At 43.4% G+C, this 24,458-nt stretch overlaps 1 protein-coding gene across 5 annotated transcripts in view; it reads left to right on the forward strand.

Moving 5' to 3' along the window:
• Positions 1-24,458, forward strand: part of LOC139385677 (Rho guanine nucleotide exchange factor (GEF) 12a) — a 62,496-nt gene that overhangs the window by 32,400 nt on the left and 5,638 nt on the right. For 4 of the 5 annotated variants that reach the window (XM_071130940.1, XM_071130942.1, XM_071130943.1 and 1 more), the window contains exons 4-31: positions 4,562-4,618; positions 5,385-5,483; positions 6,557-6,606; positions 7,445-7,502; positions 7,749-7,951; positions 8,192-8,269; positions 9,042-9,161; positions 10,558-10,674; positions 10,890-11,027; positions 11,333-11,431; positions 11,668-11,778; positions 11,988-12,086; positions 12,827-12,869; positions 13,520-13,625; positions 13,873-14,010; positions 14,225-14,257; positions 15,232-15,346; positions 15,457-15,565; positions 15,890-16,108; positions 18,410-18,554; positions 18,855-18,887; positions 19,156-19,310; positions 21,010-21,156; positions 21,339-21,424; positions 22,160-22,285; positions 22,715-22,829; positions 23,701-23,801; positions 24,174-24,251. In XM_071130940.1, the coding sequence (XP_070987041.1) occupies positions 4,562-4,618; positions 5,385-5,483; positions 6,557-6,606; positions 7,445-7,502; positions 7,749-7,951; positions 8,192-8,269; positions 9,042-9,161; positions 10,558-10,674; positions 10,890-11,027; positions 11,333-11,431; positions 11,668-11,778; positions 11,988-12,086; positions 12,827-12,869; positions 13,520-13,625; positions 13,873-14,010; positions 14,225-14,257; positions 15,232-15,346; positions 15,457-15,565; positions 15,890-16,108; positions 18,410-18,554; positions 18,855-18,887; positions 19,156-19,310; positions 21,010-21,156; positions 21,339-21,424; positions 22,160-22,285; positions 22,715-22,829; positions 23,701-23,801; positions 24,174-24,251 (2,978 nt within the window). The remainder of the gene's footprint in view (positions 1-4,561; positions 4,619-5,384; positions 5,484-6,556; positions 6,607-7,444; positions 7,503-7,748; positions 7,952-8,191; positions 8,270-9,041; positions 9,162-10,557; positions 10,675-10,889; positions 11,028-11,332; positions 11,432-11,667; positions 11,779-11,987; positions 12,087-12,826; positions 12,870-13,519; positions 13,626-13,872; positions 14,011-14,224; positions 14,258-15,231; positions 15,347-15,456; positions 15,566-15,889; positions 16,109-18,409; positions 18,555-18,854; positions 18,888-19,155; positions 19,311-21,009; positions 21,157-21,338; positions 21,425-22,159; positions 22,286-22,714; positions 22,830-23,700; positions 23,802-24,173; positions 24,252-24,458) is intronic. The other variant, XM_071130944.1, reaches the window with a different exon arrangement.

Below are 24,458 nucleotides of genomic sequence, written 5' to 3' on the forward strand. Positions count from 1 at the left end.
GTGAGATTGGATGAGGTTTCATTCCGATGGACTTTTCTTTACCCCTGTTTGCATGTCCATGTTTCTTACTCTGTATTTCACCTTTTGGCTTGCCTTTTTGTGTTGCATGATTCCTATTTCCTAACAATGATATCCCCAAATAGTTTAAGCTCCATCATCTTTAACGTGATCTAAATGAATTGGCTGTTTTTTGGGGTTTAAGTCAATTGTCTCAGTGCTAGTCTCAAGACATGATCTTAACAACAGAGTGTACTTGAGATTGGATTTGGGTTTGGATAGAATACTACCATTTTAACTCTCTATTGTCACAGACTGTCATTACAAGCAGAGGCATATATTTTTTTGTAGTGTAAAATAATTGTGCAAAGAAATTTGCGCTAAGGAGGTGATTATTTAACTAGAGTTGAGTGAACTGAGCAATACATAAATAGTCGGCTCTTTGTAACACCCATTGAAGAAAGGTTTCAAATAAAATCACGCTGCCAGCTTGAGTTGACAGCTTTGCACACTCTTGGCATTCTCTCAACCAGCTTCATGAGGTAGCCACCTGGAATGCATTTCAATTAACAGGTGTGCCTTTATTAAAAGTACATTTGTGGAATTTCTTTCCTTTTAATGCTTTTGAGCAAGTCAGTTGTGTTGTGACAAGACTCACTATGGTGGAGTTTAGTCAGCTAGCCAACGGCACTTGCTGCACTGGTGGCCTATTTGTGGGTGCTTTTCCAAAGCCTATGCTAGATACTGAAGTGAGTGTAATTGGCTCCAATTAGTGTAATTTCCTCAATATCAGGAGTTGAGAAATAAAGTTGGCATCATTAGAAAGAATGTTATATTTTCTATACTGTAGTTTTGTAATTATTTTTTTTATTTTTTCTTTGAGGACCCCCTGCAGTTGAATACCCCTGCAGCACAGTACAGTAAAGTAGATATGTACAGTACATTATACTGTACTCTACTCTAGTGGGTGAGAATGCTTATTACCGTAAATTTATTTTGGCAGGGTGTCATATTGAGACTATTTTTCAAATGAGCCATGCGCGGTACAAACACACACATCAGTACAAAACATAATAAAATACTACATTACAAATCTAGATCATAAACTAACACAATCTTCACATAGAGCGTTCCCCATTGTTTTAAATCCCCTAAAGGGCAACATGCATTCAAGCCTGAGCCTCTCCTGAAACACATTACACATCTGTGGAGCATAAAAACCAAAAGCAGCTCTCCCTAAATCAGAAGCCACCCTTGGAACCTATAGCACCATCTAATCGTGTGCTCTTGTATTGTATCCTATTGTTTTGACCTTGACGAGTGTTGTCAGATAAATCCGAAGTTTCTGCCAGAGCGCTTTGTAAATAAACTAAAGGGAACGCTGCTCTCCTCTTACATAAAGAGATGCCCAACCCACCTTTTGATACAATACACAGTGGTGAGTTCTAAAATTATCACTAGTAATGAGTCTAAGGGCACAATGGAAAACAGCATCTAGAAGTTTAAGGGTGGAAGCTGCTACGTGCATGTAGATTATATCCCCGTAATCTAAAACAGACAAAAGTGGTCTGGACAACTTCCTTACTATTATCAAAAGACAGACATGCTCTACTGCTGTAAAATAATCAAATTTTGATCTTGAATTTCTTTACCAGCTCAGAAACATTTAATTTCAAATGGCAATTTATCATCTAGGCAGATATCAAGATATTTACAAGAGGGAACTCGTTCAATTTGTGTTCTGTTCAGGCTAGTAAATTCAAGGTCGCTTAAGTCTAAGTTATGGGACCTAGAAAATAGCATGTATTTTGTTTGGTTTGCGTTAAGTACTAACTAAGATCTAAGAGTGACTTCTGTAGTACTTGGAAATCAGACTGCAATTGTGAAAAGTATTGGTGTTGCAGACCAAGTCAAAAAATAATAGTTAATGTCAAGCCCTACATAATGTAAAAATGTTTTTAAAAGTGTCATGCAATGTAGGCATACAATGAACATCGCATATAGGCTACTGTATATAGAAATCCAAAGCTATTTTCATGTGAAAATGTTATGGGATTTGCTCCATTGGTTTTGTTGGTAGGCCTACATTATGCTCAAATAGCCACAATAGTCTATTGGTTACTGTCTAAAACTGTAAGGGTACAGCCTAAGTGTTCACTATAAACGCGCACCGGAAGTTGCACAGAATTCTCACAATGTTCATCTTTCCGCTCACAAGACCTAAAATTTGCTCAGTGCCCTAAAACATTTTAGGGAACATTGGTCCCCACTCTTATGGCGTGCCAGCACATAAGCTGCCTCTCATACTTTTGGAATATTTCCCGATGTTACATTTTAAAATGTGGGTTATTGAGCCAGCAATGAGGGGTGCTGAAGGGTAGGCGGTAGGTGTTATAGTAAGTGTCAGTGAGGGCCGGGAGAGGAGAGAGAGTGGATTTTGACAGTCTTGCTTTGACTACTAGATGACAGAAAGATAACAGTTATGAGCTGAACATAACAGTATGCCAGTGGAAGGGAGGACAGTAGCAGGTGACCCAACTGTGGTTTGTAACCACTATGATTTCCCATTGTAGCTAATTCAACTGCAGGGTTTTCCGTAATGGAATTTGAAGGCACAAGGCAATGTTTCTTAAACTTACAGAATGCAAAAACTTTCTCCAAAACGAAATTGAATTGTTGATATTAGTTGGCAGGGGTCTTTACTTCAACATTATTGTGTTTTGATGTATTTCTAATACCTTTTAAGACTTTTTATGTTAGATGTTGTCTTAGACCCCTTTTCTATCTGTTTGACCAGAAATCAAGCTTTTGCTTATTCCATTTTTAGGATGGGAAATGGTTGAAAAATGTATATATGCCTTCATTTCACAAAAATATAGAATCTTAGCTTTCATTTGACAGCCATCTTGATATGCCCCTATGAACTTCACATGTTGGTGTTCATGGCTCCTTTTAGATGGAAATGCCCAGATGCTAGCTAAATTTGTTGATGATGTAAGCATCCTTGAAATATCATGTAAGCTATTACTTTTACAAATTGTATATATGTTGTCATCAATAAAACGTCACAATAAGATGCAGTGTTCAATTTGCCTGCTGGGGGGGGGTCAAGGAAACTCCCAGCTCTGCTAAAACCATTGACAGCTGCGTGCTGTTTTCAAGGGATTGTTAAATAAATGTTAACTATTTGGTTGTACTATCATCACCTATTGAAGAGCAGAGTCAGAATAAAAAATGTCTGATTATTCCATGCAAAACTATTTGTCACATTAGCTCTATCATCAGAGTTATACAGCAAGCAACTACATGCATTTCATGATTAGTAAACATCAATTGATCATCTCATTTCAGATACGTGAGGGCAACCTCATGACATCTCTCAATATTGGCCACCATTATTTGGATGTTTGAGTGATATAAAATGAAAGTGAACTATACCTGACAAGTATAAGTGGTTTAGGTTCATTTCCCATCCTTGTGGGCTCTACCTGTCAAGCAGCAGAAGGGTGCATTTTCCTATGTACTGTTAGCTGATAATGTTTACTTTGCAAGCTACCGGTAGAAACGTTGTACGGTTGGCTAAACATAGTGGTAAGTAGACCTAACGTACTTTTCTCCAACCAATGTAGGCCAACCTAGCGAATTTACTTAACATCCCTTTTTCAACATTGTTTTTAAGATTGTTTAGTCACGCTTGCTGCTGACAGACATGATGGGCTACATTGATTGATGGACCATGTCAAGTTGGCTAGCTAGCTAATAACATCACGTCAATATGGCTAATTAAACAAGCTAACTTTCAGGAGATGAACTAGACGGTTATATCCAAATATTGTTTGATTTGCTTCAACTAGTCCAACTGACAATTTTACCAGGATGAGGACTTGCCGACGACGAGCTCTTTCCAAAAGCCTAATCTCCGATGAAGCATGCAAAATAACACATGTTGTTTGCTTAGCTAGCTAGCTACATGCCAAATGGATAGGCTACCCTCATGTAGCTGAAATTGCATGATCACTTGGTGTTTACGGTTCATGAAAAACATGCAGTTAGTTACTGGCTATATAACTCTGATAGTTCCTACTATGCTCTTCAAGGGGTTATGATATTACAACCAAATAGTTAACAATGTAATTGTCAATGGTTTAGTGGGGCTGGGGGTATCCTTGACCCCCAGCATCCAAATCGGACACTGCACCTTATTGTCTTTTAAAAATATATATATATATATATATTGATGACAAGCTATGAAATCTATGCTGTTTTTAAATTTGGTTCCAATCCTGTGATAGGCCTACATTTCAACTGGTGTAATTAAAACATATAGGTGTAGTCAAACGTAATGTCTTAGCTACCTATTTCATTCATACTCAAGACAGCTACACTCCTGTCATTCTATCCCATTATTTATTAGCTAATGTTTTATTTAGATTTCTCCCTCCCCATGTTTTCTCCTATAATTTTCTTTCTTTTTATTTGTCTCTTTTTTTTCCTTTTTGCGCTGGTTGTTGTTCTGTTGGGTGTTGTGTTGCTCTGCCTGCCCGCCTGCATTCTGGTGGGCCAGACGTTCTGGTGCAGAAGAGTGACTGTGTTCTAGTGGAGGGGAAGCCCGAGTCCTGTGGTAAGCTGCTCCTGGTTGGTGTCGCTAGCTGCCTGCCTCTCTGCTGGTTGTTTCTCTCGCTCTCTCTCACACTCACACTCTCTCACTCTGACCCCCTCTGCTCCTCCCGATTCAAAACCCTCCCCCAGCCTGGAGCTCATATCTCGCCTGACCCAGCCTCTTTTGTTTTGAATGTCATGAGCATGCCTCTCCCCTACAAGACCCAGGCAAGCACAGCCTGCCTGTTGGAAGAGCTCAAGGAGGGCACAGTACTAGTTTTCCCACTCCCTGACCCTCTCCAGCCCAGTTAATTACTACCTCATTGCCCTCCAAACACCTGTCTTCCCTCATCTCCCAGTACAAGAGGTCTAGTTGTGTGTGCGCATCAAGCATGCACATGTTCATGTGTGTGTCCCTGCGTGTGCGTGCCCTTCTGTTTCAATGATTTTTTTGTGTTGTTTTGATTACAGTGCCTTGACATCTCAACCCTCTACATACACTGTTCTACTAACTCTCCACTCGCTAACAGCAGTGTGTACATTAGCCTACAGATTTCAAGAACTCTCTGCACTTATTTGATCCTAACCTTTACAGTGACCAATGAGTGCAGTGGTCGTCTTAATTTGAATCCTTCACCCTCGGTTCACGGTGTTGTTCTTTTGGCCTGCTACCTCTCCTTTCACAGGACACCACTGGGTGTCTGGGTTCACCTACCAAACTGGCTTTCGTCGAACTGAATCTGAGGCCCCTGTTTGTGAAATCATTGTTCTCTCTCTGTCCTGCGAAGGGCTTGTCCAGCGATGTGTGATCATTCAGAAAGATGAGAATGGCTTTGGGCTGACGGTGAGCGGAGACAACCCAGTGTTTGTGCAGCTCGTCAAGGAAGGTAAGGTCGCACACACACACACACATAATGGAAATAGCCGTTGTCTTTGCCTTCACTTACTTTTCATCCTCAATAGTCTCAGGGCCAAATCTTAGCATCAGATCATCAGCCAAATACTGGTAAAAAAAATATAAAAAAAAGTCAGGAACTAACCAGGAAGTTAGTTTGAGCCTCTGGTGTACTGCCATGTCATCTGTGTGAGAGATGGGAATTCTAACAGGCCCTGAATCCAAGGCAGCTCTTGTCTTTTCCCTTATAGAGGCTGATGTGTGCGTAGTGAGCTGCACACATTAGAGAGGGAGAGAAGCTTGGGGTCTCAATGTGTGTGTATTCTTATGGATGGGCTTGGTAATGTTTCTCCCAGTTGAAGTTACGAAGGCTGTTGTCTATGCTGCGGATACAAGTGGTGTAGGCTACTTTTCAGTATCCCATACACAGCCCAAAGGTGTTAACATACAGTATTGCATTTATATACAAGTTTACGCTATATCACTCCTTTCAGTCACATTTCTGTTTCCCCACACTTTCAATGTTACATTTAAGATGGTTTAAAATACCTGTATATTATTTGCGACAGGGCTATATTACAGTTCCCCATATAACGCAGTAGTGTGACATGGTAGGAATTTCTGCCTGCTTGCCTAAGCTCCAGACTGACGTGTACAAAGCCGCACTGGTGTTTATGTTGTGACGGCACGGGCACTCATTTCTGGTGCCACCTATGTCTCGGTTGTCTCCTGACCCTATAATATTCCTCTGAATCCTATCCCATAATGAACCCTCTCTCTGGCTCCTAAAGCCCTATGTCTGGGGAGGAGCAGCCTAATGGGCTCCTTCATCACCACACAACCACTGTGATGGTTAGGGGCCCGGAGTTCCTCCCGATTAGGTCTGGAAAAACTCAGGCCCCAAGTTATGGTGTACGATATGTTACGATATACGATGTACTTCGATAGGGCAAACAGTGGTATTGTAATGGGTATATTGGGCGTTGTTCATCTTATACACTGTTATTTTTCCCTCCTAAAGGGTTGTTCTGTGTTTTCCTGACTCTCGTCCCCTCTGTTTCCTAGATGGCGCTGCAGAGCGTGCGGGTGTACAGACAGGTGACCGGATCATCAAGGTACACTAATCTATACAGTTGTGGCCAAATATATTGGTACCCTTGCACTTTTCTTAAATAACTCCTATTCTCAAATAAGTTTGCTGTTTCAGCTCTTTCCATAGGTTACAGATGTGATTTAGATCTGGACTTTTCATTGGCTACTCCAGAATAGTCCAGTGTTTCTTCCTGATCCATTCCCAGAGTGCTTTTGTGTTTGGGTTTTTTGTCTGGCTGGAAGACCCACAACCACGTTTGGACCACAGGGTTGAACATTGCACTCCAAAACACTTTGATAATCGGCTCATTTCATGACATCACAGGGTAGGATTAAAAGTGTAAAAAAAAATAATAATAATAATAGATTTTCAAAAGCTGCAACGAGTTTTCAGCCCAAGGGAAGGGTATTTTCCTCCTCCTCACTTAGAAATGTGCCGTTTTCACACGTTGACACTGGTATTATGCTGCAGATAATAAAAATGAGTTAGAAAATTGGCGTTGCCCTTTTTAAGTTGAAATTGGTTCTGCAATGTTGAAAATCCAATAACAAGATATTGTTATTGTTACTGATCACGACCCAGGTGCCTTGTTGCCATCTCGACATAGTCTCCAGTCACAGCTTGTTTTGTGAACCGAGGCTTCTAGCCAAAACACCAGCTCCACAATGCCACCTGCTGGTTGGATTAGATCCTATCAAAAAACACAAAAATCTAAACATTGCTGTCACTGGGGTGTGTGCGAAGAGGGGTGGATGAATGAAATACTGAATTGACATTAGGCTGGACAGGACATTAACTCATTTGATTTCCAAGCAGCGTTGAATGAATTTTCTCACTATGACTGTTTTACTTCATTCCAGGTGAACGGGACCCTAGTAACACATTCAAACCACGTGGAAGTAGTAAAGCTCATCAAATGTAAGCATTGTAAAGTTTTATTGTTCGTAATTGACACCGAAAATTCATTGCCTGGTTCCTATTTGTGCTGTATTTCCAACTAATATTTTTGTCGTGGTTGTTCCAAAGACCATGGAAGTTGCTAATACAGCACAAACAGATCTGGGACCAGGCTAGGAAAGTCATGCAATGATAATCAGATTTAGGCCTAGTATTCCGAATACACCTTTTATTAACCATATCTCCGTATCCGTCTTATTTATTCAGCGGGCTCCTATGTGGCCCTCACAGTGTTGGGGCGACCCCCTGGGTTGCCCCAGATCCCCCTATCGGAGAGCGAGGCTAAGCTGGGGTTCCCGGGGCCCCAGGCTGGGTCGTCCCCTGTCTCCTCTCCAAGCGCTCCTGGACAGCCAACGGGGGAGCGCCCATACAGCCCCCATGACCGCATCACCTCTCCTCTACCGATATGGGTATGAGAGCGCCTCCTCCTCAACTTTTACCGTCTTCTGAGATGCATTCCTCCTTTGTGCTCCATCTTCTCCATGTCATCTCTCTTTGCCTGTCTGTCCTCAGTGTTTGTTTCCATAGTTTACGTTTGTCTGTTCACTAAAACTCTGTTGTCCTCCCTTGCTACTTCACTTAATTTCTTCTACTGTGTGTTTGGTTCCATGTCCTGATCAAGCGCTGTTTGTCTCCTTCCCATTGTGCAGGAAGAGAACAACAGCGTACACAGCCAAAAGGTGGACATCCTGCAGAAGATGTTGTCCAAGGAGCAACAAGATTTGCAGGTGAGCATTCTATCTGATGTAGGAGAAACCATCTCTTTTAGTATTTGGGCATATGCTAAATTCAGGGCCCATGTTCATGAAGCGTCTCTGAGTTGGGGTGCTGATCTAGTCTAAAGTAGGAGTGCTGATTTTAGTTTAGCCTTTTAGATTATAATGACTAAGAATTCATGGAGACCTGATCCTAGATCACCACTCCTACCCGAGACAGTGAATATATACGGGTCCTAGTCTATGAATTGGTTTTGAGAGACTGCTCACTCTGGACATACGAGGTCAAATACTGTCAAGAAAAGCAATGTTTTGTAGTTGGATGAGGTTACATTTTGAAGCATGTGAAGTCATGGTCTTTGTCCTAGAATTGTATTCGAATAGGTTTTGAGACGTTCAGAACAACACTGGTGTGTGACTTGTTGATAACTGACTATAAGAACTTTTCCTGTGGTTTTGTACTAGAACAGTCACTTTAGAAGACAGCCACTCAGAAGAGAACCAGTCAACCCCACCACCTCCCCTCCAATAATTCTCTCTTGTGCTTCACAGAGCCACATTACCCACTCCACTAATCACACTTTACTGCTGTTACGTGTGTAAACACGACAGGGCCAGGACAGTATAGCCACAGCAAGTGTGTTGAGAAACACCTTTGAAAAGGAGTGCAAGTCTATACCAATCAAAGTCCAAAATACTTTTATGGACTTGGCTACTTTGGATTCCAATGACGTCTGACTGAGTGTCTCTGCCGCCCTTCCTCCTTCTCTCTCTCTCCCTACAGGCAATGAAGGAGGAGTACAGCAGGAATCCGACGCCAAAACTACTGAAGGACATCCAGGAAGCCAAGAAGCACATTCCACAGCTGCAGTGGCAGCTCAGTAAGGCCACCGGAGGAGCACAGGTAACTTGCATCCCTCCCAAATAATTTTTTTTCTTCTTCTTCATATTATACAGTGCATTCGGGAAGTATTCAGACCCCTTCCCCTTTTCCACATAGTGTTACGTTACAGCCTTATTCTAAAATGGATTCAATAAAAAAAAAATCTTAACAGTCCACAATACCCCGTAATGACAAAGTAAAAATAACAGAAATACCTTATTTACATAACTATTCAGACCTTTCGCACAGCCTTGATCTTTCTACAACTCCACATGTGGTAAATTCAATTGATTTGGACATGATTGGACATGAAAAGCACACACCTGTCTATATAAGGTCTCACAGTTGACCGTGCATGTCAGAGCAAAAACCATGCCATGAGGTCGAAGGAATTGTCTGTAGAGCTCCGAGACAGGATTGTGTCGAGGCACAGATCTGGGGAAGGGTACCAAGCATTGAAGGTCCCCAAGAGCACAGTGGCCTCCATCATTCTTAAATGGAAGAAGTTTGGAACCACAAAGACTCTTCCTAGAGCTGGCAGTCTGGCCAAACTGATCAATCAGTGGAGAAGGGCCTTGGTCCGGGAGGTGATCAATAACCTGATGGTCACTGACAGAGCTCCAGAGTTCCTCTATGGAGATGGGAGAACCTTCCAGAAGGACAACCGTGTCTGCAGCACTCTACCAATCAGGCCTTTTAAGGTACAGTGGCCAGACGGAAGCCACTCCTCAGTAAAAGGCACATGACAGCCCGCTTGGAGTTTGCCAAAAGGCACCTAAAGGACTATGACCATGAGAAACTGATGAAACTCTTGGGCCTGAATGCTAAGCCTCACGTCTGGAGGAAACCTGGCACCATCTCTACGGTGAAGAATGGTGGTGGCAGCATCATGCTGTGGGGATGTTTTTCAGCGGCAGGGACTGGGAGACTAGTCAGGATCGAGGGAAAGATGAACGGAGCAAAGTACAGAGAGATCCTTGATGAAAACCTGCTCCAGAGCGCTCACGAGGTGAAGGGTAACCTTCCAACAGGACAACGACCCTAAGCACACAACCAAGACAACGCAGGAGTGGATTCTGGCTATTGTAATATGTAGTATTAATAACTAATAGCTAGTGTGAGAATCTGTGGTTTTCTGTGAGTGCCATAATCAGTCCAATGAGTTTTCCCGGACTATGTAACCTTACCAGGGCAAACTTTTTGCCCGAGTTTTAGCCTTGCCCTAAGCAATGATATTTATAGGTAGTTGATCTGTGCATGTTCTGCTCCATTTCTGTAGACTGTGTGTGTTGAATTCATGACAATATAGATGTATGCTCAATGCTTACAGTCAGACAAGATACTTGTTGGTTTTCGCTTTCAATTATGGGGAATATTTATATTTTCTGCGTGTGTCTGACTGTGATGTAATTCTAAGGATGCCCTGCAATTGGGTGACGGAGATGACGGTAGCATGGTGGACATGGACCACACCCCTTCCTCCAGGGGAGACAGTAGCAATGACCTCTCGTGGAGCAGCAGTACCATGTCCCCTGTAAGTGTTACTTTCAGTTTTGAACCCAGCAGACAGTACACTACAACCCAAACCCGCAACCCACTGCTGTGTCCCAAACAAGTGTTTGTTATTGGACCGGTCCAGATAATCCCTCCCTGTTTCAGCTGAGTTTCTTCCATTTGTTTCCTAATGAACACCACCCAGGTCTAGCTAGATGAATGTTTGATAGCTTACCAAATGTTATCCTTTTGCAGGTTCTCCGCAGTTTTGCACCTGCCTCCCCGGAGAGCCTGTGCCAAAGAGACATGTTGTCCTACCACAGCCCAAAGAGCATGCCCCGAGACAGCTTCAACTCCTGCCACTCCCCCGACCCAGAAGACACTCCAGACCTGGTGAGATCGAGACCTGGCTCATGTTCATTTGGGCATGCAACTGAAAACACTTAAATGTTTTGCCACGTAAAACCAAAATGAGCGTTTCTAATTGGACTTGTCCAGGTAGTCCCGCCCTGTTTCAGTCAATTTTCTTCCATTTGGTCTCTCATGAACATGACCCATGCCCTGCAGATGTGGAGCCAACTTCATTAAACACCCCTTTGATGGTATTGAGGTTGTTAGCTACCTCAGAAAACGGAGCAGTCAACGCTCAATGAGTGCGAGATCTAAGGGCTGTGTTCCTCCTCTCCCCACCCCTCCAGGACTCGCTGTCCCCCTCTGCTGTAAACAGCCCTTCCTCACGCTTCGTCTCCCAGATCATTGGAGCTGAGGACGACTACTTTGACTCTGATCAAGAACAGGTAGGCCCTAAATACATCCAAAATAAGGTGAAAAATATAACTTCTTTGCATTATGGCCTATCGACCCAAACGTTTGTTTTTTAACATTCATTACAAACACTGTGAAGCGAGTTTTTTTGTCCAGATTTCTCTCCCCCTTAAAGGGTGAAAGACTGACAAGCCTCACTGAGGATTTTCTAATGGGGTTAAGCTAGCTCGTAACACACTCTGACACACACACACTGTGTGTATCTCAGGTCAATGGCCAGTGCAGCTGTTTCCAGAGCATGGAGCTGCTCAAGTCCAGACCTGCCCACCTGGCAGCTTTCCTGCATCACGTTGTCTCGCAGTTTGACCCTGCACCGCTGGTAAGAGTCCCTACACACACACGCACACACCCACACACACACTCACCCTCACCTGACCATGTTTGTGTTGACCAGTTACAGACAACAATAGAAGTTTATTAAAAAAAATACAAAAATACAGGGATGTCAGTGCAGTGCTGACACAGACATGATGGTGTAGAACGTGTTTGTGTCACCTCTCATTGATCATGTGAAATGTTTCTCTCCAGCTCTGCTACCTCTTCGCTGACCTGTGCAAGCAAACTAACTCCAAAGAAACCAGACGGGTGTTCATGGACTTCCACAACTTCTTCATCGACCGGGGAGCTGTGAGTTGAGTTGAACTAGCCTAATTCCGGGCACACATTCACCAAGAGTCTCAGAGTAGAAGTGCTGATCTAAGATCATGTAACTCATATTTAGTATGCTCTAAAAGAATAAATTGATCCTAGATCAGTGCTCCTATTCGGAGACTATTTATGAATACGGCGCCCTGTAGTCTCAAGTGGCTTTCATCCACAGTCACTACATGATCCCAGCTAGCTTTTATCCAAACTGCAGGCCCAAGCCAGCACAGACTTGCACAGTGCACTGTTGTTATTAAACAAACCCAAACCCAACAAAGTCATGGACTCCCCCACACCAGTTGTGATTAAACACCTACATCCCCTGACAGTGTTGGTATGATATGCAACACTAGTGTTACCATAGAGCAGTGTGTTTGTTTGATTGGTTTATTCTGTCAGGAGTCCCCTCTCCCTGCAGTAATACATTTCTCCTCAGCTGGAGCCGTCATTTCTCTCATCCACTGTTCTGTTGACTCCCAATGCAATATATTGTAGTGCCTAAGACCGCAGTACTTGAGGGACCCAGAGATTTTCTTCTGTAGTTTGTTTTCTCATACACTACTAACATACACACACGGCATACATTTAGGACTTCTTCTGCACTTGTCATTTTACTCTTTTTGTTAAATGTCAAGTATTTTTACTCTAGTGATTCTGTTAGCCACATATAAACAAGTCTGGCTTTGTCAATGCCCATCTACATGTGATTTATTTTCATACAGAATTTGAAAGTAGCTGTTCCCGAGTCCATCTCCTCTGACCTTGGTGAGTATTTGGGACTTTGCTTTCATTTCCATTAGTTTCCCTGGCTGACAAATCCATGCCAAGTCACATCTGGGTATATGGAGGAATGACCATTGTTATCTAATGGAATGCCAAATAGAGCCAACTCAAGTTTCCTTACTTCAACGGTGTACTAGCAGCATTATCACAAAGCCTAAAAATGTGTGGTTGGTTGTTTAACCAATCTAACGGATCAAAAGGCTCCATAACAGCATCTACCCCCAAGCCATAAGACTGCTGAACAAGTAATCAAAAGGCCACCCATACTATTTACAGTGCTGCTACTCGCTGTTTATCATCTATGCATAGTCACTTTACAAATTACCTCAACTAACATGTACCAGTACCCCTGTATATAGCCTTGTTATTGTTATGTACATTTCTTGTTACTTTTTGTTTGATTCGATTTTTACTCTAGTTTTTGTAGTAAATATTTTATTAACTCTATTTCTTGAACTGCGTTGTTGTAAGTAAGCGTTTCACGGTGAGGTCTACCTGTTGTATTCGGACCATGTGACAAATAAACGTATTTGATTTAATACTACTATCCCACATCAGTTGTTGAGAAATAAAAGCTTAAGCTGTATTTTGTGTCAACCTTCTATCTGTGTTGTTGTGCGGTGGCTGTGCAGACCGGCGGAGGACGGAGCTGATCCCCGAGGAGCAGAACAGACAGTTAGTCCAGATGATGCAGGACACCCTGCTCCCTGACATCCAGAGGAACCTGGAGGACTTCAGGTCAGTCACCTTGCTCGTGCTCTTCCAAAATGGCTGCCTTTCCCATTGGTGTGTACAGATGTGTTAGTCATATGTAAAGATAGACGCAAGTGAGTCTTACATGTAGACAGTGTAACTGTTTGTCTTTCTAAACGTTAAGGTGTTATAATCCTGTTATAAGTATGCGACGTATGAAGTATGATGTAAGCATGTTATAAGTCAACATACTGTAAGTGGGATCTGACACCGTGGTTTGTGGGGTGTGCAGGCAGAAGCGCAGTATGGGCCTAACCCTGGCTGAGGGGGAACTGGCCCGGCTGGACACTGAGCGCGTCAGAGACCGGGTAGCACTGGAGAGAGAACGCTCCTGTGCTGAAAACATCATCACCAAGATCGAGGATGTCCTGTTAGTAGCAACACTCACAGCTTTGTTTCTTAATGTAGAAGTTCTTTAACATTCATTTTACTTGCTGACACATTTTAATTGAGGCTGATAATATATTGATTGGAAGTCTACTACTTCTGTCTAATTGTTTAAAATTATTTTTGAACTCTGACATGTTAAAATCATTTTCTGTGTAATGTAATTTGTTCTAATGGAATTGCTTGACATATTTTAGGTTGACAACCCAATCCACAGAGGAGGAGAAATGGTGAGGGGATTCTCTTTTGTTTATCCATTGGAAAGAACAGATATGAGCCCTACGTATTTCACACTATCCATTGATTTTAGTCGGTGTGATGTCTGGGGAGTGTCAGTGTAAGACTTTATGGTCACAGGCTGACTGGAGACCATGATCGTGTTCAGTAGGGCACAACGTAGCAAAACATTTTGCAGCCAGAAAAAAAAACGTGTTATTGGACAAATTCATGTAGAACCTCCTTGTCCCACTGAACACAACCAATACTTACTTGTGGCTATGAACACACAACATACTCAGTGCTCAATGTATTTTTTATTTGTGTTTTTTACTGCACACCCCCACAGAACACTTCATCCTCTAAAGCTAGAGTTGGGAGCACAGACTGTTGAGCTTTTTGGAAGGATGTGGTGAAGTGCACTGCACTCCTTGAGGGGTTTAAGACACTTTGGGGCCTTGCAGACTCTTGGCCTTTCTAACCACTGTCTGTGTCATTTCTACTCAATGTCACACTGGAGACAAACCACCTAGTTTCAGTTCACTGCACAGAAAGAGGACAAGAACATCATATTAGATGATTTAGAGGTTGAGCAGTTAACATTATAACAGAAGTCACGTTGTATATGTGGAGTATCTCTTTGCCAGGGGGCAATCTAGCTACATGAGCTCTTGGCCAACCTCCTTTAATAACAAATGACATTTCTCTAGTTCATTTAGATTCATAAGGGACTATTTCCGACGTTATGCAACGACCTTATTTCAAATGCCATATGGTCCCGGCATATCCCAAATGATTAATGAATGGACGCGACATCTTGCCGCCGTCACTCGTTTTCACAGCATATGGTCAAAGCCATGCTAAAGACACGTCAACATGTAGTTCACTTCAGCTTCATCCCAATCTGTTCCATTGATATAAAACCGAGAACATGGCAATTGAGCCTGAGTCTCTAAATCCGGGAATCCTCATTGGTCTTTTGTTGCAGCACTACTATGCAGTATGTCATCCTCGCGTACATGAAGCGCCTTGGAGTGAAAGTCAAAGAGCCACGGGGCCTAGAGTTCAAAAGGGTCCGTCTGAACTTCCTCCCCAAGATCAAGGTATGAGCCTACCCTTACACTGAACCCTGCGCTAACCTAGCTCGGTTAACCATCACCCACCCTGCTATATCTCTCTTACTGACTGATCACGGGATGTCTGTGATCAACAGAAGAGCGTCAAGACCGAGAAGGAGGGAGGGGAGGAGAAGGTGAAACGAACCAGGTTTCCCAGCATCCTCGGGCCTCCGCGCCGGCCCAGCCGCGTCGACCCCACGTCCAGTGAGTCTGTCTGCGTTATAAACACTGGCTTTCATTTAGTCATTTAAGATGATAAACATCAGTGACCAACACTAGTATACTATAGGTCTCCCAATTTACTGAACCCCTGGAGAGGCATTTGTATTGGTAGATGGTTATCAATACCCACATATCACCCACATTCAAAACAAATCATTGTGTTACTACTGAAAAAAGGAGGAGCAACAGAAAAGTAAATAGATCCTATAGTATTGACTCCTGCTACACCTCTGTGTGTCTGTCTGTATGTGTGCTTCCTGCCTGTCTCTCCGACTGATTGTCTGCCTGTCTTGTCTGTGTGAGAAGTCGGCAAGGCCATGGATCTCAACAAGCCGCGGCCCCAGAAGCAGCTGTCCCAGCCCTGCCTGGGGGCCGTGGAGCACCTGGAGGCGGGTCGCCTGACGGCCAGTCAATCCAGCGAGGGCTCAGAGCTCACACATTCCTCCAATACTAACGCCACCTCGCCAACCAACAGCACCACCAACAGCCACGCCTCAGACGGAGGCAGCAGAGACTCTGAGTTTGGTGCGACCCTGAACTACCACATACTGTACAAGATTCTAGCTAGTACATACCTACTAAACTCTCTAGCTAGCACAATTCCCACATACTGAATTCTAAACCAAGTACCCTAGTCTCTAGACCACATACTATATCAAGCGCAAGCAACGCAAGACCAATTATGCTCCCCATAGTGTTTGAGGAGCACGGTTTGTCTGCCGCGCTCTATAAATTCCTGAATCTCGACATCTCTAACTTTGTATTTGGTTTTATGTCCTAATTGTTAACGGTCAATATTACCTATTATTTTTGGGTCATTGTAGCTGTAGTAGAGCTGGGCGAAACAATGCATTTGGAAAGAATTCAGACCCCTTCCCTTTTTCCAAATGTTACATTACCGCCTTATTCTAAAATTGATTCAATCATTTTTTTCTTCAATCTACACACAGTACTCCATATTGACAAAGCAAAAACAGGTTTTTAGAAATGTTTGCAAATGTATTACAAATAAAAAAAACATACTTTATTTATATAACTATTCAGACCATTTGCTATGAGACTCGAAATTCCACTCAGGTGCATCCTGTTTCCATTGATCATCCTTGAGATGTTTCTTCAGCTTGATTGGAGTCTGTGGTAAATTCAATTAGTTTGACATGATTTGGAAAGGCACACACCTGTCTATATAAGATCCCACAGTTGACAGTGCATGTCAGCGCAAAAACCAAGCCATGAGGTCTAAGAAATTGTCCGTGGAGCTCCGAGGCAGGATTGTGTCGGCACATCTGGGGAAGTGTACCAACAAACGTCTGTAGAATTGAAGGTCCCCAAGAACACGGTGGCCCCCACCATTCTTAAATGAAAGACGTTTGGAACTACCTATACTCTTCCCAGAGCTGGCCGCCCGACCAAACTGAGCAATCTGGGGAGAACGGCCTTGGTCAGGGAGGTGACCAAGAACCCGATGGTCACTCTGACAGAGCTCTAGAGTTCCTCTGTGGAGATGGGAGAACCTTCTAGAAGGACAACCATCTCTGCAGCACTCCACCAATCAGGCCTTTATGGTAGAGTGGCCAGCCGAATGCCAAGCGTCACGTCTGGAGGAAACCTGGCACCATCCCTACAGTGAAGCATGGGGGTGGCAGCATCATGCTGAAGGAAGGTTTTTCAGCAGCAGGGAGACTAGTCAGGAAAGATGAACGCAGCAAAGTACAGAGAGATCATTGATGAATACCTGCTCCAGAGCAGGAAGGAAGGTTAACCTTCCAACAGGACAACCACCCTAAGCACACAGCCAAGACAACGCAGGAGTGGTTTCGGGACACGTCTCTGAATGTCCTTGAGTGGCCCAGCCAAAGCATGGACTTGAACCCAATCGAACATCTCTGGAGAAACCAGAAAATAGCTGTGCATCGACACTCCCCATCCAACCTGACAGAGCTTGAGAGGATCTACAGAGAAGAATGGGATAAACTCCCCAAAATGCAGGTGTGCCAAGCTTGTAGCATCATACCCAAGAAGACTGAAGGCTGTAATCCCTGCCAAAGGTGCTTCAGCAAAGTGCTGAGTAAAGGGTCTGAATACTTATGTAAATGTGATATTTCTGTTTTTTTATTTGTAATAAATGTGCAAAAATGTATAAAAACCTGTTTTTGCTTTGTCATTATGGGGTATTGTGTGTAGATTGATGAGGGGGAAAAACATTAAATAATACATTTTCGAATAAGGACAAAGAATAAAGTCAAGGGGTCTGAATATTTTCCGAATGCACTGTATGTACCAAAATGGAGTTCTCGGATCCACTCCACAGCGCATCAAAACTATACTACACTACAGCCTACTCCGGTTGTAAAGTGGTGCCATGAACTGAATATTAAGAGAAATACATAATATATTCACAGGAAGTTATGACTCGGTAACTAGAACAGTAGTTGCTTTGAAAACTGTCTTTTCCCCGCAATAGCAATTTTGCGCAACGGTCATATTCTTGTGTTTCTCAGAATGCATCTCTACATTCTCCATGTGCTGCCTGTCCCAGCGAAACAGGGACAGGCAGATGCTTTCATATCAAGAGTCAACATAATGCATTGGCTATTACTGTCGACCAAATAGAGGTTTTAGAACAATCTACAGAAACGTTGTGTAGCAAAATCACTGAAAATTACAGCTAAATGTTTCAATAAGAGGAAGGCAATTTTCGGTTTATCCGTCCCTTCTCTAAGCTGTAGTAATGGTCTTCCCACCTGGCCTGATAGTTGTACAATGTAACTGATCTCTCTGTCTCTCGCTCTCTCTGTCTCTCGCTCTCTCTGTCTTTCTCCTCAGTTCTGACCCCGAACTCTGCCTTCCTCAAACTGAGCGAGGGTCTTGGAGACCTGGACAGTCTACAGTACACTCCAAACACACACTTTGACTATAGCCTGAGCCCATACAGCCTGGACCAGCTGCAGGAGGAGGACAGGGAGAGCAGGTAAGATGGACCCCAAGCAGACGAAAGCGTAGGGCTTATGGGCCCAGTCAAGAGTTGTGCACTAGAGAGGGAATAGGGTGCCATTTAGATTTGTATTTATTTATCTACCCTCTATATATAACATGTAATTCCATCCCAGTTGATACAACTGTTTTTTCCAGTCAGCCGTTGACATATTTTTTTTTATCCCTATTGTGCACATTTTTTAGTTGTTGTTTCATGCAGGCGGAGAACATCTTGATGAGTATGTGAAGCGTTGTCATTCAGGCCTCGTAGTTTATAAGTATCCTCTTGTTACAGGATCCTTGAAGGAACACCCAAGTCTATCAGAAGGTGAGTATTTTCTGTTTTCTTTTTGACTTGACCTACTACTATTTCTGATAAAGATAATGGTCAGATAGTTTTTAGTTAGTCTCCTAAACCTCTTCGGTCAAAATGTGGACTACCTTTATCAAAAGTGATGTAGGCTATGGTTAGAAACAGTATGAGTTTTTAGATATTTCCTAAAATAACTTTTGTTATATTTCTTGACTGCATTTCTTAGTCTGTGTATTTTTCAAGGTTGTAACCAGTGTCTTAACTGCTGCTGCCCATCTCCCAGGTTGGATGGCCTTGGTTCTACGGAGGTGCAGAGTGAAGACGACCAAGGAGGCACGGACTCTGAGCACGACCCTCTCAACTGGCAGCAGCTGGTGGGACGTGAGGTCCTGGCTGGACTCGGGGCCCACGAGATCAAGAGACAGGAAGTCATTAACGGTAACTTCCTGTTCGAACTGTAACCCAGTCACCGTAATATAAGTAAATGAGGCCCATGTAACCTGACCAGGAAAAACTCTGGGCCCTAATGTTTGGCTTTGCATGATTAGGAAAAACCCAAGGCCCTGCACATACTGTATGTCTGTGTTAGTTATTCATTTTTTTTAGTAGGCAGTTTATTGTTCAAAATGAATAATTACTGTTGACCCCTTACACAAGTGGGAATTGGCCTGTATGGATAGGGCTAAAATGAAACATTTCTTACAGAAGAAATATGGAAAGCATATGCTGGTATGCTTTTTAGCAATCAAAAGGGAACCGTTTGGAGATCATGAAAACATTATTAGACTGAAGGTGAGGATAAAACCGATAATCTGACAAGACTGAATCCAAACGTTACACTGTTGATTTTATGAGAATTTTATATTTACTGTACTTTTCGCTGCATTTGTTGATAAAAAAAAACTGAAAATAATCTGGATACAGTCAGTAACAAGAATATTCATGGTAAATGTGGGCTAGGTTCAACATAAGACAAAAAAAATGACATGGGTTTGAGTGAGAGGTCTAACTGGTGTCTCCAAGTGGCTACACACCTCTCCAAAGTGTGAACCGGTCCTATGTCATTTCAACTTAATGAATAGTCTTCAACTTTAAGGTGCCATTTTGAGCTTTCCTCGATTTGCCGTTGAGGAACTACAGCAGACTTAGTTCCTCAACGAGGAACTGCAAGCAGACGTGTAGTCGTTTTGTTTGTTTGTAACACAGCCCTGCGTCCCCGCCTTTACACAATTACTGTTGTTGTTTACTCATTCCAAACACGGTCCATTATAAAATGCAATCTAGTCAGGTCGGCATCATTTGAAAGCGTGTTGTATTGTCAACATGGCTAGCTAAATTACAAATTACAATCTTAGTGTTAGGCTTTCACAAGTCAATTCAGAGATGCAGATTGTCATTTTGGGACGCATAAAATAGAGTGCATTCAATTAAGTCTGAGGAAATCCACCAGAAATATTAATTTATGACGCCATGTCATCTTGTGACTGTACATCAAGCGCAGTGATCATAAACGTTGGCACTGTAATATTAAATTAGTTTAATGATATGGAAATATGAAGTGCCCATTTGGACTAACGGGTGCTTGGCTTGCTTGTATGACATCAAAGTGGTATTTATTATAATCCTCAATATCTCATCTTTCAAAATATATCAAGCCCCCTTTATTTAACAGTATTTCCCTCACTCCGACGACAACATTTTTTTTCCACGGTAGCGGGAGGGATGGGAGCAACTTCTTGTCGCTATTGTGTTCAAGTTCAGAACCGCTGTCAGTAAAAAACCTGCGCTGTGAAGCGGAGACCCTGAGCTCTGACAGCCACTGCGTTCCAATTTTGGCGCTTATCAGTGTCCAAATCTGCTATTTTTAACCCATATATGGGTATGAGTGTAAAGAGTTAAAAAAGTGCACTGAACAGACATTCACTAACAGTGTAGGGTGTGGTAACCACTGCAAACTTTATTAATTTGTCACTTTCACAAATGCGTCTTTCCTAGTAGGAACCTGGGCCAAAACCCCCGAAGAACAAGCTGAAATAACCGTTTTCGTTATCACTGTTTATCGCTTATTTATGGTTGCCTAATTGTAGTCATTTATCAGTCTACAATAGTGATGAGCGCTGTGGGTCTGTGTCTACAGAGCTGTTCTACACTGAGAGGGCCCACCTGCGGATGCTCAAAGTGCTGGACAACATCTTCTACCAGAAGCTCACCAGAGAGGCCATACTGCCTCCTGCCGACATCAAGAACATCTTCACCAACCTGGGGGACATTGTTCAACTGCATGGTACTTGCACGCGTGGACATAAGCAAACACACACACACACACACACACACACACACAAACAGGAATGTACATGCTCAACCACAAACATGTACACATACACACACATTTCCCACTTTCCCACTTTGATACACACAGAGACACAATGTCAGAACGACCCTCTTACTTTCCCTTTCATTTTTCAGTTTTGATATCTGAGCAAATGGCAACAATCCGGAAGAGGAACGAGACGTTCGTAATCGACCAAATAGGAGACGACTTGCTGTCCTGGGTGAGTACAGCTCTTTTCTTTTTCTTTTCAAGCCTTTTCCCCAACGGAATAGGATTCATGTAATATTTGTGTTGTTGGTGGAGAGAAGTCTTTCTCTCTCTCTCTCACACAAACCACGAAAGCTGTGCCGTTGCCTGAAATTGCTTTTCACTGCGGAATAAACACCCACTTTCTTTTATGGGATTGCTTATCTTTTTAATTGGCAATGAACTGGAGGGTAAAGATGGTTGCTGTGTTTTGCGGAATGGAAGTAAAATTGTTAAACAATAGTGTGGCACAGATGGACTGGCAGAACCCATCCACTAACCTGGTCCCAGATCTACACGTGCTTTAGCAAAAACCCCTCTGTCTATACATGTTTAATAACAATTATTTTGGATTTATAAAGCGCTTTTCCAAATGCTCAAAGTGCTTACATAGAAAGGGGAAACTCGCCTTAACCACCGCCAGTGTGAAGCACCCGCTCAAGTGGTGCACGGCAACCAGTCGTGCCAGAACGCTCACCACACATCAGCTATCACAGGCGGAGACAACCATGAGAACCAACATAAAGCTATGACAGCAATGATAGTCAGAGGGAATTGGCTAAAGCATGTAGAGGCAGATTTAGACCCCCCCCCCCCCCCATCGATCTGTCACTGTGCCACCACACACGCAAGGACCATGGGCTTGGCGGCAGGGAGTTGCCATGGCGACTGACCCCGATTCGCCTGGCTCGCCTGTGTTGTTTTCCAGTTCAGCGGGGGCGAGGAGGAGAAGATCAAGCAGGCGGTGGGCACGTTCTGCAGCAACCAGCCCTTTGCTCTGGAGCTCATCAAGAGCAGGCAGAAGAAGGACTCGCGCTTCACCTCCTTCATGCAGGTAAGTGGAGGAATGGAGGAGAGAAGAGGAGGAGATATGGACAGGGGGAGGGCAGCGCAGGTACTGGAGTGCACACACGGGGCTATTGGGCACTGCCTGTTACTTGAGGTTTAGGTCAGGTATTTGACTATGTAATCAACTTCTGCAGATTGTACAGTACAATGTATATGACAGGGAATTGGGATGTTTGAGGGAAGCTTGTGTAGTTCAATGATAGCATTTGAAAATGATTTGTTCAAATCCATTTTAAGTCAATTTAAACGTTAACGAAAGTTGTAGAAAGTAACCATTCAAGATGTAGCTCTGTCAAAGCCACAGTCACTGGTGGGCGAAGTATATATATGAACGAAAAGGATACATTGTGCCTGTTTTGTTGCTCTTTTCATCATTCCTGCGGCCTTCTGACTTGACTTCACTGTGCGTTTGCAGGAGGCTGAGAGTAACCGACTGTGTCGAAGACTCCAACTGAAGGACATCATTCCCGTGGAGATGCAGAGGCTCACCAAGTACCCTCTCCTACTGGAAAACATCGCCAAGTACACAGGTAGACCACACACACACACTCCTATACCTCGTCCACTCTACTAAGCCAAGCTGCACTGTACTGGGCTGACTACACACCCACAATACTTGCTGGAACCGTACAAGAATGTGAAAATACATACAAATACATTTATTTAACGAGGCAAGTTGGTTAAGAACAAATTCTTATTTTACAATGACGGCTTATCCTGGCCAAACCTTCCCCTAATCAGGACGACACTGGGCCGATTGTGAGCCGCCCTGTGAGCCAGCACAGTACGAGTTGGTTGTGTTTGGCATGATAATGTAAAAAGTGTACTGGACTCTGACAATGAGGTGATGGCACTGGGCTCGAAGTGGACTGGGCCATCACAGAGATGCAGGTCAGCGCGCTTACCGCAGCGTTAATGATAGCAGTGTCCTTCCACTGTGGTGCCCCAGTGACCACCCTTTCTCTCTGTGTGTGTGTCTCAGTGCGCCTGTGTGTCTCAGTGCGCCTGTGTGTGTATGCGCGCCTGTGTGTGTTAGGAGCTGCCAGCCCGGCTCAAATTAAATCTGTGCTCTCGGTTAAACTGAGATGATTATTTTGGCATTTTCCAAAGTCGGTAATGCACATTTTGGGAGATGTTCTCGCATTATTTGAGTCCCATCATTTTTAATCTTGGCTCTGGTTTAGTTCTCCCTCGCGGAAAAAAATGCACTAAACATAAAGTAGAACCAGCTGTTAAGGAATGTTAATGACCTCTACTTGGTCTTCATTTCCGAATATGATCGGCTGCTAATGGGTGCAGGAAAATATCAATTTGCTGTGCAGTACCCCATAGAGGTGTTTTTTTTCTGTTTTTCCTCCACAGAATCTTCATCACCCTTTCTCTCTTGTAATTTCATTTCAGATGACACCATGGAGAAAGACAAGGTAAAGAAGGCAGGCGACTGCTGCAGGAAGATTCTCAACCACGTCAACCAAGCGGTGAAGGAGTCTGAAAACAAACAAGTAGGTGTGATTTTTAGCGTCATCTGGGAACGGCAGGTACGGAAGCACAGCCTATCCCCTCGGTCTCCCACATCTCCCCTGTCTCATTTCACCCCTGTTCTGCCGAGAAGGCTTCTCAGCCACTCTGAAATCTGTCCTCCCACTGTTCCTCTTAGAGCCAGCAGAGATGATGGCAGGTGATTTATTGCAGGGAGAATATGGGGTTTGTGTCTCTTGGTTAGTCTAATACTGCCTGTAGCAGCAGAGCATCCAGCTTACGGCTGTTTTTCTGTGTACCTATCTTTCTTTTTTTCTCCCTCTCTTGATCGCTTTCTTTTGCTCTCTTTTTCTCTCTTTCTCCGTCTTTCTTTCTCTCTCTCTTTCTTTCCACAGAGGCTGGAGGACTACCAGAGGCGGCTAGACCTCTCGTCTCTGAAGCAGACGGAGAACCCCATGATTACAGAGCTCAAGGTGAGGCGATCTATAAAGCATTTGTCAAAGTGTATTAGTCTGTAGACTACCCACAATTGACTTGAAGCAACATTTTTGCTTCAGTTTCTGCGAGGGAGCCACTGCAGTTATTAAAAGGGGGACGTTTTTTGTTTAAATGTCAGCTGGTAGTGCTTGAAACTAGACTAGGTCATGCCGCTCCATTCTTTGGCGTGGAAGAGTACCTGT

Source organism: Oncorhynchus clarkii, chromosome 27 (genome assembly GCF_045791955.1).
Source record: "Oncorhynchus clarkii lewisi isolate Uvic-CL-2024 chromosome 27, UVic_Ocla_1.0, whole genome shotgun sequence".
Classification (NCBI taxonomy): domain Eukaryota; kingdom Metazoa; phylum Chordata; class Actinopteri; order Salmoniformes; family Salmonidae; genus Oncorhynchus; species Oncorhynchus clarkii.